The 12787-nt window shown below is 44.5% G+C and overlaps 1 protein-coding gene across 6 annotated transcripts in view; it reads left to right on the forward strand.

Moving 5' to 3' along the window:
• The window catches only part of Afg1l (AFG1 like ATPase), a 156575-nt gene extending 145978 nt beyond the window's left edge, over positions 1-10597 (forward strand). For 4 of the 6 annotated variants that reach the window (XM_048425158.3, XM_085690821.2, XM_085690830.2 and 1 more), the window contains 3 exons: positions 3548-3688; positions 7375-7488; positions 9666-10597. In XM_048425158.3, coding sequence (XP_048281115.3) covers positions 3548-3688; positions 7375-7488; positions 9666-9791 — 381 coding nt within the window. In that variant the 3' untranslated portion in view covers positions 9792-10597. Of the gene's footprint in view, positions 1-3547; positions 3689-7374; positions 7489-9665 lie in introns of those variants that run through there. The other 2 variants (XM_085690822.2, XM_085690825.2) reach the window with 2 other exon arrangements.
• The last annotated feature ends 2190 nt before the right edge of the window (positions 10598-12787 follow it).

The raw sequence follows: 12787 nt of genomic DNA on the forward strand, positions 1-12787 counted from the left end.
TCAGAAAAGAAAAAAATCCTATTCAAGAACTGTAAAATGCACTAATCAGAACCTTAACCAAATTGATAACTAACTTAGTAGAGAGAGGGCCCGGCAAGATGGCTCAGTGGGAAGAGGCATTTGCTGCCCAACTCAGGAACTCACATGGTGCTGGGCTGTGGAGGCCAACTGTGGGGGCCACACTCTCTCTTGTCTTCTGTTTCAGTTGGAAGTAACTATATAACCCCAGTCAGACTTCCTCTCATATCAGTTCCCTCCTTCCCGTCAAACTGTAAAGGGGAAAATGTGTTCATTTATACTTTGCTTTCTTTAATAAAAGAGTTTTAATTAGCATTGGAAATCTCAGAGACATTGAGTTCAGGAGCTACTAAAAAACAGAACTTTTTTTTTTTTCGTTTTTAAGGACTCAAACATGACAACCCAATAGAATGCTCTGTATCCCATTGAAGGACTGTACAGGACTGAACATTTGAGTGCAGAAAAATGGTCACTCTTGACTTTGACCATGACTTTAACTATAGGGGTTGTCAGAAAGGATGAGACTGGAGCTCAGATAAGACAGTGGAGGAGCATTCATCATTTGAACCTGGAATATAGAACTTGTTCACTTCACAATTATACTAGCAGACATGACTGTAAATTATTTATATAGGTATAGACATGATTTATATAGGTACTAATTTGGAAATTCCATTTCATAGTTTTTTTATTCTAAGGTGAAATAATAATTTGGGAGTTGGAATATATTTACTTTTCTTTTTAAAATGAAAAGTTTTTTAAAAAAGTTTGAAAAAGTTTTACATCTATTAAGAAAACTTAACAAAGGGAGGGAAGAAAGAAAACAAAAAATGTAAGAAAAAAAGTAGCAATATGACATAGATGAGAGAGACGTGAATGCGCATTATAAGAATCGTCTCCACTTTTTAGACAGGTATGCTTTTGCATTAAAGGTCATACAAGCTCATGGGGACAGGGAATAAAGATAACAAGGAAACAAAACTGATTTCACTCTACCACCCAAAGAGAATCACTTTTAACATTTTGACCTTTATCTTTCTAGAACTTGTCTATGTGTGTACACAACAAAGGCTAGCTTTAGAAACAGAATTGGGGCCAAGACAGCTTGTGACTGTGTATTTGTGTGTGTGTGTGTGTATTTGTACTTGTGTGTGTGTGACTCTGTGTGTGTGTGTGTTGTTACTTTGGAGACCAGAGAGCTGTCCTGCTCTTCTGACTGGGTTGCATTTTATCAATATAGCTCCTTACTGATTTATTCCATAATATTAAGCATTCCTACAGCGTTAGGACCAGCATAGTGTGGGTTCATGCTCCTCGCCCCACCATGTGTTGCTAGTGATTTTACCAAAGAAAGGAGGACAGGGCCTGGTTCGGAAGCTGTTTGTCACCTACATGTGGAAGTAGCGTCTCTTCTTGGAGGACAGTCTGGGTTAGACAGTGTTCTCTCTGAGGCTACCTGACTTCAGGATCTAAGGAAAGGAAAGGGCTACTGGTTGTCGCTGGGTAACTGCTGTGCACTGAATAAGGTAACTGCTGTGCACTGAATAAGGCAACTGCTGTGCACTGAATAAGGTAACCGCTGTGCACTGATAAGGCATGCTGGGTTGTGCTCCGTGTCCTCCCTGTGACTCAGCGACCTGCATTTCCCCAGCGCTCACTCTGCAGTTGAGACGTTCATCCTCGGGACAAACCTGTAGACAGAATCCCTTTTCCAGATGAGGAAACTAACTTCAGAGAGATCTGCCAAGGACACCTGACTGCAAGTAACAGAGCCAACATCTTCAAACCCTCAATTGTCCTGTCAGATGAAACTTATCTCTTCTAATTGATCAGTCCTGAATTTTCCCATGACTGCTGCTCTGTAGATATTTGAACAACAAAGCCGCTATGAAAAACATTTATCAATAGAAAACCCACTTTGTTTTCTTTTTGTTTTTTGAGACAAGGTCTCTCTATGTAACTTTGGCTGTCCTGGAACTCTGTAGACCAGGCTGACCTTGAACTCACTTGGATCCATCTGTCTCTGCCTCCCCGTGCTGGGATCAAAGGTGTGTGCCACTAACTCCTGGTCAGTTTTCATATGTTTAATGTTTTTTTTTTTTTAAGACAGAATCTGTAGTATCCCAGGCTGACCTCAAGGTCACTTTATAGCCCAGATGACCTTGACCTGGTCTTGGTAAGCTACACGGGTGCTTATTAGTTACAAGTGAGACCCGGGGATGCACTGTGCCTGGTTTTATGCAGGGCTTTTGCGTGGGAGGCAATCACTCCACCCGCTAAGCTCTCCAGCGCAGAAGTTCCCACTTGATGTTTTAAATCCTTGCTGTTGGAGCTGCTTTCTCCAGAAAGCAAGTTAGTGTGTTTTTCACTTTTCTTTCTGCTGTTTCTAAAGAAAAAAGTAAATCCTGCTATCTATGGCCTATCACAGGGTGTTAATGTGGTAAAGTAACACAGAACACTGGCTCTCCCGTTGTAACTGTGGTGCAGCCATCTGCACTGTCCTCTTCCCAGGCTGCACGCACTGAAGAGCAACTTCACATTCCCCCTGTGGTTGTTTGTAAAGGAAAGAGATCCTATATTGCGCTTTTTTTTTTTTAATGTGAGCGAGCATCTAATTGTTTTCCTGATATGGGGTGGGGGGTGTTAGCTAATGACAAACGTAGAACCTCCTGGCAAAGGTGTGCAATCTGTGAAACCGCTGAGTGGGCACAATTCTGATTTCCAGTCACCCTCAGCTCTTGCGTGCTCCTCTGAGAATGCTGTTCCTGGGCGTGTGTTTGCGCTGATAAAAATCACATCCACGCACCAAGTGCCAGCTTAATTATAGGAACCACATATGAGTGTGAGGTTTTCCATTTTCTTTTTACATCTGCTTCTGATCCATGGGTGAGACAATTCGAACTCATTTCCAAAGAGTAGCATAGCTTTGGAGCGGTAGGGCTGTGGGTATTATTCTCTCTTACACTAAGACACCGTTGGCTGTTCCCTGTACCTCCTGGGCAGTGTTTTCCCTGAGTGGCAATTTTCAGGGCCTCCCGAGGTTCCTGCTGTAACTCCAATGTCCGGCAAATGTGCATGGTTTCCTGTCTGAGCTAGGTGTTTCTGTTGCTGCAGTGAAACACTGTGAGCAAACAGCAAGTTGAGGAGGAAAGAGTTTACTCAGCTTACACTTCCGTATCACTGGCCATCACCAAAGGAAGTCAGGACAGGAACCCGGAGGCAGGAGCTGATGCAGAGGCCATAGAGGGGTGCTGCTTACTGACTTGCTCCCCATGGTTTGCTCAGTCTTTCTTAAAGAGCCCAAGACCACCAGCCCAAGGATGGCACCACCCACCATGGGCTGGGCCCTCCCCCGTTGTTCACTAATTGAGAAAAAAAAATGCCTTAAGATCCAACCTCACCCTACTCTCAAAAACAGCGCTGTCGGGTCCAGTCACCCCAAACCCACCATTGAATCACTCTGTGACAAGTTCTCAAATTAAATGAGTCCAAAGAAAACCACAACTCCCTTTCTTTGTTTTAATTATAGCCACTTGGAGCAAGTGACTATTTGGAATTATCAAAGAATTTTGATACAGTATTTGTACGAAACATTCCACAATTTTCTCTGGCAAAGCGGACTCAAGCCCGACGATTTATAACTCTCATCGATAACTTCTATGACTACAAGGTAAGGATGGACTCCATTTTCAGTTCCTCACTCTCACCGATAACTTCTGAGACTACAAGGTAAGGATGGACTCCATTTTCAGTTCCTGACTCTCATTGATAACTTCTGTGAGGTTATTCTACAAGGTAAGAATGGACTTCATTTTCACAGGACTGTGAAGTCAGATGACCTGGGCCAGAATCCTGGCTGTATCAATTCTTTTACTGCTGTGCCTCAGTTTCCCCATCTGTAGATAGAGGCTAACAGTATCCACCCCCAAATGGTTGTTGTGAGGACTACACAGGTTGGTCCACGTAAAGTGCTTAAAACAACATTTGACCCAAGCTGAATGCTGTGTACTTCCTATTAAAAATAGCAGCAGCTAGTGGCAGGCTCCATTCCATCATCCAGCAAGCAGGACTGAGTGCTCAGTGCGCCTGTGTTATCTGAGTACCTGGTGGGTCTGAGAGTGATGAACGGCCCTTTGCCTTGTTGAAGTGCTCACTACACCCTCCCCATCCTCCCCCAGGAACCAACTAGCAGGTGATGTCATGCTGCTCTATTTTTGATCCCTGTGTCTTAGGAGGCAGTGCAGAGTCTTTGCCTGCACACAGAAGGCAATGTAGTAGTAGTTAAGGAGTAGACCCTGGCGCCAGGCTGTCTGTTCTAAAGACTGGCTTGGCTTCTGAGCATTATCTGCCTTCTATAGAAGTAGTAGTTCCCCTTCTCTCAAAAGGTAACAATGGTATGTATATGGGCTTGTGAGGATGAGGTGTTTGTATAAAGTACTAAGAACCTAGTGTGGCAGGTAGTGCACTCACAATCAAAACAAGCCCCTCTCACAGTGTAAACTTCTTCTAAGAGGAAGATACCCACAGGAAAGGTAGTTTAAATGGACATTTCCTGTCCTGCCCACCTCATCCCAAATAACACACAGGCTTACATGTACAAATGCTCGGCCAATAGCTCAGGCTTATTACTAACTAGCTCTTACATTTAATTAACCTATTTCTCTTCATCTATATATTGCCACATGGCTCATGGCTTTACCTGTCCTCTAGCATGTCTTGCTCCCTCCTTCCCCCAGCATTTTCAGTTTGACTTTCCCACCTAGCCTTATTCTGCCTTGCTTTAGGCAATCAGTTTTGTTTTTTTTTTTTAACCAATGGGAGTAATACATATTCACAGTGTACAGAAGGATTATTCCACAGCAAACTACTGTAAGCATTTTTTTTAAATGATTGGAGCTTTCCCTCACTCATCTTTGCACAGAATTAGAGCAGCGATTCTAAAATTGAGGGGACTTTGTAGGGAAGGAGACATGTACGGAAAGCCATGGGAGTTTAGTGTTTCATTTACTCACTCATTCAGTGACCTCTGTGACCCTGAGCAAGGTGCTAGGCTCAAAGCTGATGGCAATTGAGCTGCTGTGGTTTCCATCATAGCGCCTAGGGCCCAGGGTCTGAGCAACATAAATCTCATATGTCTGTGGAAATTGTGTTCAGTTACCAGTTCAGGATGACCGCTGGGACACAGCGAGAGGACTGTGAGCCTTGAGGTTCAGGCTTCTTATAATGTTCAGGGGATGGTGGGCTGATTCCAACAGGGCACGAGGGACAGCCTGGGATGGAGGAAGGTCGTTACTGAGCGTGGAAGGCAGCCTGTGGCCTTCAGTGAGGTGACCCAGGAAAGCCTGCTGAATGTATGCAGCAAAGACCATATGGGCAGGGCTCGGGACAAATGGACACTGATCAGGGAGCTGAGGTTCCAGGCATATTGCTGTGAAGCCCTGTCCTCATGGCACGTCTCCACACTCTGGGTACAACCCAAGATCCTGGGGGGCATCGCTGTTTTTACAGGGCAAAGGCTTTGTGAGGAAGATGTGGAAGTGGCATTGGAAGAGAGGGTAAAGGCTCGCCTTGTTTGTCTTTCAGCTGGGAATGCCTTAAAGAAAATGTTCCCCATTGCTCAGCCCACTGCTCGATCCTCTCCCACCCTTTCACTTACTCAGATGAGCAAGAGCGTTACCTGGCAGTGTGATGGAGTAGTCAGCCTACCCACCCCCGCAGTTATTCTAGCTAAACCACACATTTGGATCTCTCTTTTAAAGTATAGTCAAAATTATCTTATTTCAGAAATTGAGAGCATTAAGCAGACATTATTCTAGAATGTATTCATGAAGATTCGTAAAACAGGACATTTCCACTTAGGTAATGAAAAAAGTGTCATTTGTGATTAAAAGAGTTTATTAAAATAAAATGGGAATGCTAGTCCCTAAAGTCAACATGTTGTTTTAAAGTATCCATATATTTACTTGAATGATTATTTTTGAAAGGCTGACAGCAAATATAGGCTCTTCAAACATCCAGAGGGGTTGTTTTGGTGCTGGGCATGTGTATCTGCCTATAACCCTGTGTATATGTATATATTATAACCATGTGTATATGTGTTTATGCCTATGACCCTGTATATATGTGTATATGCCTATAACCCTGTGTATATGTGTATATTATAGCCATGTGTATATGTGTACATGCCTATTACCCTGTGTATATGTGTATATTATAGCCATGTGTATATGTGTACATGCCTATTACCCTGTGTATATGTGTATATTATAACCATGTGTATATGTGTTTATGTATATATGCCTATAACCCTGTGTATATATGCATATACCTATAACTCTGTATATGTATATACCTATAGCCCTGTCTATCTGTGTATATGCCTATGACCCTAGTGCGTGAAAGGAAGACGCAGGAATATAGTGAGTTGGAGGACAGCCCAAGCTATAGTCAAGATCTTCCTGAAAGAACAAAATGAAGAACAAGAACGATTTGTTACTGAATGGGTGGACTCAAAATATAAGAGATAGAAACTGTTTTCAAGCTGTGATCGTGTTTGCACACTCACTGGCCGCTGAGATAATGAAAGGACGCTGATGTGAAGCTCTGTGAGGAGTGCCTGGCAGGCTGCTAATAGAAAAAGGTCTGGAGGGGCTGAGAGCTGGCTCCATGGTTAAGCGTGCGCGCTGCTCTCCCAGAGAACACAAACCCGAGTTGGGCACTTGCAAATGCCTCCAACTCTGGCTCCAGGGGAAACAACACCCTCTTCTGAATTCTGCAGGCACTCCTGCACACACCCAGGCACCCCTGCACATACCCAGGCACCCCTGCACACACTCAGGTACCCCTGCACACATCCAGGCACCCCTGCACATACCCATACTCTCCAGCACATACCCAGGCACCCCTGCGCATACCCAGACATTCATAATTAAAACTAAATCTTAGAAAGAGAAATGGATTTAGGCAGATCTTTGTGAAACCATCATGACCCCAAAGGCTCTACCTCTTAATAGTATGTATGGGAATTTTTCAGCACAAGTTCTGAAGGGGTCGATGACATCCAGACCAGTTGTAAAGGCAAGAGCGCTGGAGTCAGACCCGAGGATCCAGGCTGAGGCTGCCATAGGCCTGGGCTTCCCTGTATGAAGTCCCTTCTGTCTGTATCACAGCATGGTCTAAGATATGCAGAAATGTATCGAGATCACTAGTTCACTAAAAACTACTCGGAAAAAAAACAGACAATTTTAAAAGCAAAGACCCAAGCTCCTTATGTGATAAACACATCTTTATCTTGCGAAAGAGTTTTTCTTCAGCCTGAGTGTGGCATCTGACCCTGTGCTCCTTCTCCTGGTTCAGGTGCGCATGATTTGCTCTGCGGAGACCCCTATCTCTAGCTTATTTTTGCATCAACATCAAGACAGTGAGTTAGAGCAAAGCAGAATACTGATGGATGATTTGGGGCTGAGCCAGGTAGGTGATATTAGCATGATTTCATTTTATTATAAAATGGTTTGATGATTTGGGGTTTGATATATGCTACATTTTGCAGAAGGAACCACTGAATTGATACTTTCTAGCTGACTTCGTCTCAATATCGGCACATGTAGAGAGTCTAGACTTAGAGGCTCTGTTGAGTGTGTAGGCCACTGCTTCATTATCACATAGCAGAAACAGAGTCCCACAGAGAACCTAGCAAGTCCCAACTTGAAAGAAAGAAATGCATGGCTCTTTGCCAGACTTTCCATTAAGCAAGCATCTGCAGAGCATTTCTCTGTGCTAGCCTCGGGGTACTCTGGAGGAAACACACTGACGTGGTCTGGGTTTTTCTGGAGTTTGGACTCTGAATTCATCCCAGGCCAAACAGAGGGGACTGCATTCCCTTCTTCTGTGAGAGCGTTATGGGGTATATTGATCAGCTATCAACAACTGACCTATTAGTCAGAAGTTCAACTAGGGCTGGAGAGATGGCTCAGCAGTTAAGAGCACTGACTGCTCTTCCAGAGGACCGGGGTTCGATTCCCAGCCTCCACATGGCAGCTCACAACTGTCTGTACCTCTGGTTCCAGGGGATCTGATGCCCTACATACTGCATGTACATGGTGCATAGACATACCTGCAGGCAAGGTGCCCATACATGTAAAATAAAAAATAATTAAGTCTTAAAAAAAATAAATCTCAATTGTCAACACTGACCCAAGAATGGGGTCGCATTCGTCTAGGTCCAACAGTGAATTCTTGTTGACTTGAATCGACATTATTCATCCTAAGAGTTTGAGAGAAAGGGTCCAATAATGCTTTCAAAAGATAAACTTTTCAACATGATTGTGTTGTGTGTCTTAGTCTTTAGGCTGCTATGATGAAATACTGCAACATGTGTGGCTAACCCACCACGCAGGCTGCTTCTCCCAGTTCCCGAGTCAGAGCACCCATGATGGAAGGAGGGAAAGATCTCCCTGGCCTTCGATTCTTGGAGACCCACTCTCAAAACCTAGTTAGCTCTTTAAGGCTCTGTCAACCAGTGTCGCTCCTGGGTTAACCTCCTTTGGGGGTTAAGATTTCAGAATGGACGGTTCGGAAAGACAACACCAGACCTCAGTGGTGTAGGAATAGCTACCTAAACCCCAATGTGGGTGTCGTGGGAATGATGGCTCTCAAAGAGCAGACCCTGTGTGCTGTCAGTGCACCTGAGGAACTAGTCAGTCAAACCAGCTTCTCTCACAGGCTTTTAAAATTTCTGTAAGTCAGGCTTCAGACTGGGACCCATCATGGCTAAATCAGAGAATGTGACCTCAGGGTCCTAGGGTCACAGTGACTTGGTAGGGAAGATGCACTTAGGGAAAATGGGCTTAGGGGAGGATGGGTTGGGGAAGGTGGGCTTAGAGGAGGATGGGCTTAGGAGTGTTGACTTTTTCTCTGAAAGAACTTAAGAGCAAACCCTCAAGTGGAGAAAGAAATGTCTTAACATCCACAAGCTCATGTTGGTGTCTCCAGTCCCAGGGTGTTGTCTGGCTTCACAGCGGGAGGTGTCCCCAATATACCCCTCAGCAAGGTTACCAATATTCCAGTAGCTAAGGACCAAAAAGGGCTCCAGTCTTCGCAAAGCCAGATTTGAGGCAGGCTCTCCAGAGTCAGGGCCCACAGGACCTTCCAGTCACTCAGTCTAGAAAAGGCTCTCCGGAGATCTGTCCTGGGGCTTCCTACCTTTCTACAACTGCTGGGTTTTTTTTGGGGGGGGAGGGTTGTTAGCTTTGAACTTACACCTTTCTGTCTTCACCTATGGAGTTCTGGGATTATAGGATAAATCACCATGCCTAGCAAAAATCATTTTTGCCATTAGCTACTTTTGTAGAGAGATTTCTTTCCAGCATGTTCCTTTGGAGTTTGCAGAGAACCTCCTTTTGAGTAAAATCTTTTGGTTTCTATTTCAGCCTTGATTGGATATTTTTCTTTTTTTTTTCCTTCCTGGTTCTGTTGATTACCTATTAGATCAGTTTAGATCAGTTAACGCTTTAGTCTCATTTAAGAGATTGCCTATGGGAAAAAAGAAAAGATCTAAATAGATAAGCCAGAAGGTTTTTTCAGCCTGGGTTTGGAGGGACCGGTTTTCACTGGGGCTTGCTTTGTTTGTCTGCTCTGTCTGCTCTCAGGACTCGGCAGGCCTCTCCATGTTCACTGGAGAGGAGGAAATCTTCGCATTCCAGCGCACCATTTCCCGGCTCACAGAGATGCAAACTGAACAGTACTGGATTGAAGGGGACAGAAGCAAGAAGTAAGGTCACTGTCACGTGAATAAAGACAGGCGACTGGTGAAGGCTGCGAGACTTGACAACATCATCTCCTCATCACCGACTGTGCACTTTGTCCTGCAGACTCTGGTCATCGGAGGCGGTGGACGAGGACGCTGAGGTCCTGTCTTTGTAGACCCACATTTTGCCCATTTATTTGTACTGATTTCTTCATCCTAAAAATGAATCATCACTCCTGAAGATTACTATAGAACCTGACATGTTGCACTCAACTGAACCTTGAACATACAAGCACACACATGCAGGCAGCAGGTGCAGGCTGCCCGGGCATCTCCAATCAGGTCGCACAGTAGCCGCACCTTGGAAACTGAAGGGGACAGCATTTTACATCGGCTTCTGTATTCCTGTTTGTTGGTCAATTACAAATTGCGGTCAACTCCAGGCCTTGTGGCTTTCTTGGTGCTAGAGAGAATCTGCGTTACCCACAGATCCAGGTTAGCAGGCAATACCTGGCCAATGAGGACGTGGATCACAAAACCGTCAGGGAAGGAGCAAGTGGAAAGTTCCAGCTACCAGGCAGATCTCCCATCTGCTAGTCAAGGAGGGCAGGTACAAGGAATGTGACTGCCGGAGCCACTGGAGGAGGCAGAGCCACAGCCATACCAGTAACAAAGTGAACCCCATCACCCCAGGTGCCCTACTGTGTCAGCTAGGACCGCTCTCACTGTAGAGTTCACTGCCCATCCTTGATGCTGAGTCTGCAGAGCTGGACCTCGTAGGAAACAGGAGAGAACACTTGACGAATCTGTAAATAAAAGCTCATTTCTCCCTCATTGAGTTTGTCTGAGTCACTTAAGTAAAACCTGTCTTTGCTAAATATTATCACAAAAGGGGATTTAGCTTATAGTTATTAAAGGGTGGGAGAGATGGCGCGGCAGTTGCGAATGCTTGCTGATCTCTCAGAGGTCCAGAGTTCAGTTCCCAGCATCCATGTCAGATAGCTCAAAACCACCTGCAACTCCAACCCCAAAGGTTCTGATGCCTTCTTCCAGCCCCCAGGGGCACCTGCATGCTCATGCCCATTTATATACCCACATAGACAAACATACATATACATAAATTTTAAAAAATATTATTTTTAAAAGAGGAAAATAATCTTAAACCCCGGGCCAGTGAGCTAGCTCAGCAGACCAAAGGGCTGCTGCACAGCCCTGACAATGTTGAAGGAAAAAATCAGATTCCCAGTGTTATTCTCTGACTGCCACACTAGGCCTGTACTCAACACATACATATACAAATAATAAATAATTTTTTAAAAAGATCTTTTTAATCCCCTTCAGAAAAGAAAAACCCTGAAGCCCCCAGATGATATGAAAATCAACTATTTGGGAGAGTAGTCTAATAATCATATATCTGTCAATGTAAATGGGTTCTTTGAGGCTACTTGTCATCTAATAATCTGTCCTCATCATTCTGTTTTGGATATTAACTCTTTTATGTCAAACAGATAGATGAGTGGGGTACCTAAGCATGGAACAAAGTCTGAATTAGGGCTTCCTGAAAGTTAAATGTGGTGTAACTGTATGCGTTTACATACAGATGAATGGATGGGTAGGTGGATGGATGGATGGATGGATGGATGGATGGATGGATGGATGGATGGATGGGCAGATAGATGGGTGTGTGAGTCAGTGGATGAGTGGATGGATGGATGTGTGGATGGATGGGTAGATGGATGGATGGGTGGGTGGGTGAGCAGATGGATGGATTTTTGTGGTTCTGGTTACCAAACTCAGGGCCTTCCCCATGCTAGGTAAGTACTCCACCACTGAGCTATCTCACCCAGGCACGTCCCAGTTCTAAAACTTACCTTTTACTTTTCACATTTCTTTTTTTTCTTACCTGTAATAAAAAGACAATATGGATGGCTAGACAGATGGACAGAGGACTGACAGAAAAAGAAACTCTCCCTGAGTGTGTGGTGTTTGTGGCATAGTGCCCCACTCCAGTTCTTTGTTCCGGGTCCGGGTTTGGACCTGGAAAGCTTGTTTGGAGATTCCAGTAGGAGAGCTCAGTACCCTGTGCACATGGCAGCAGGGTGGGCTTCTGCTGGAGGGGTTCGTCTTCAGTACGGAGCTTAGGAAGGATGCACAGGTTGAAGAGGAAAAGGTGGGGGCTGTGGAATATTCCTTTACGCTGTGTGAAGATGTGTAACTGTGATTGGTTTAATAAAAAATCTGGATGGCCAATAGCTAGGTGGAATTTCCAGACACATAGGATGCTGGGAAGAAGAAGGATGGAGACACCAGGAGATGTGGAGGAAGCAGCATAAGCAATACAGAGTAAAGGTAACTGAGTCACATAAAAGAAAGTAGATTAAATGATATTGTTTAGGGCTGGAGAGCTGGCTCAGTGGTTAAGAGCACTGACTGCTCTTCAAGGGGTCCTGAGTTCAATTCCCAGCACCCACATGGTGATTCACACCATCTGTAATGGAATCTGATGCCCTGATGCCCCTTCTGGCATGCAGGGATACATGCAGATGGAGCACTCCTACCAAAACACAAACAAACAAACATAAACAAAAGATATCTGTTAATATCTTATTGTTATAAGAGCTAGTTAGAAATAAGCCTAAGCTATCGACTGAACTTTCATAATTAATAACAAGTCTCCATGTCTTTATTGGGGAGCTGACAGTCCTGATGAAAAATCTGCCTACAGGTGGGGACACCTACTTACCCAGTATGGTGGTTTGAATGTAAGTAACCCCCATAAGCCCATAGGAATGGCACTATTAGGAGCTGTGGCTTTGTTGGAGTAGGTATGACCTTGTTGGAGGAATTGTGTCACCGTGGAGGTGGACTTTGAAAACACATATATGCTCAAGCTACACCCAGTGTCTTAGTTTACTTCCTGTTGCCTTCAGATCAAGATGTAGAATTCTCAGCTCTTTCTCCAGCACTTTGTCTGCCTGCACACCATGTCCCACCACAATGATAATGGACTGAACCTCTGAACGG

This window comes from Myodes glareolus, chromosome 1, assembly GCF_982192425.1.
Source record: "Myodes glareolus chromosome 1, mMyoGla1.1, whole genome shotgun sequence".
In the NCBI taxonomy this organism is placed as follows: domain Eukaryota; kingdom Metazoa; phylum Chordata; class Mammalia; order Rodentia; family Cricetidae; genus Myodes; species Myodes glareolus.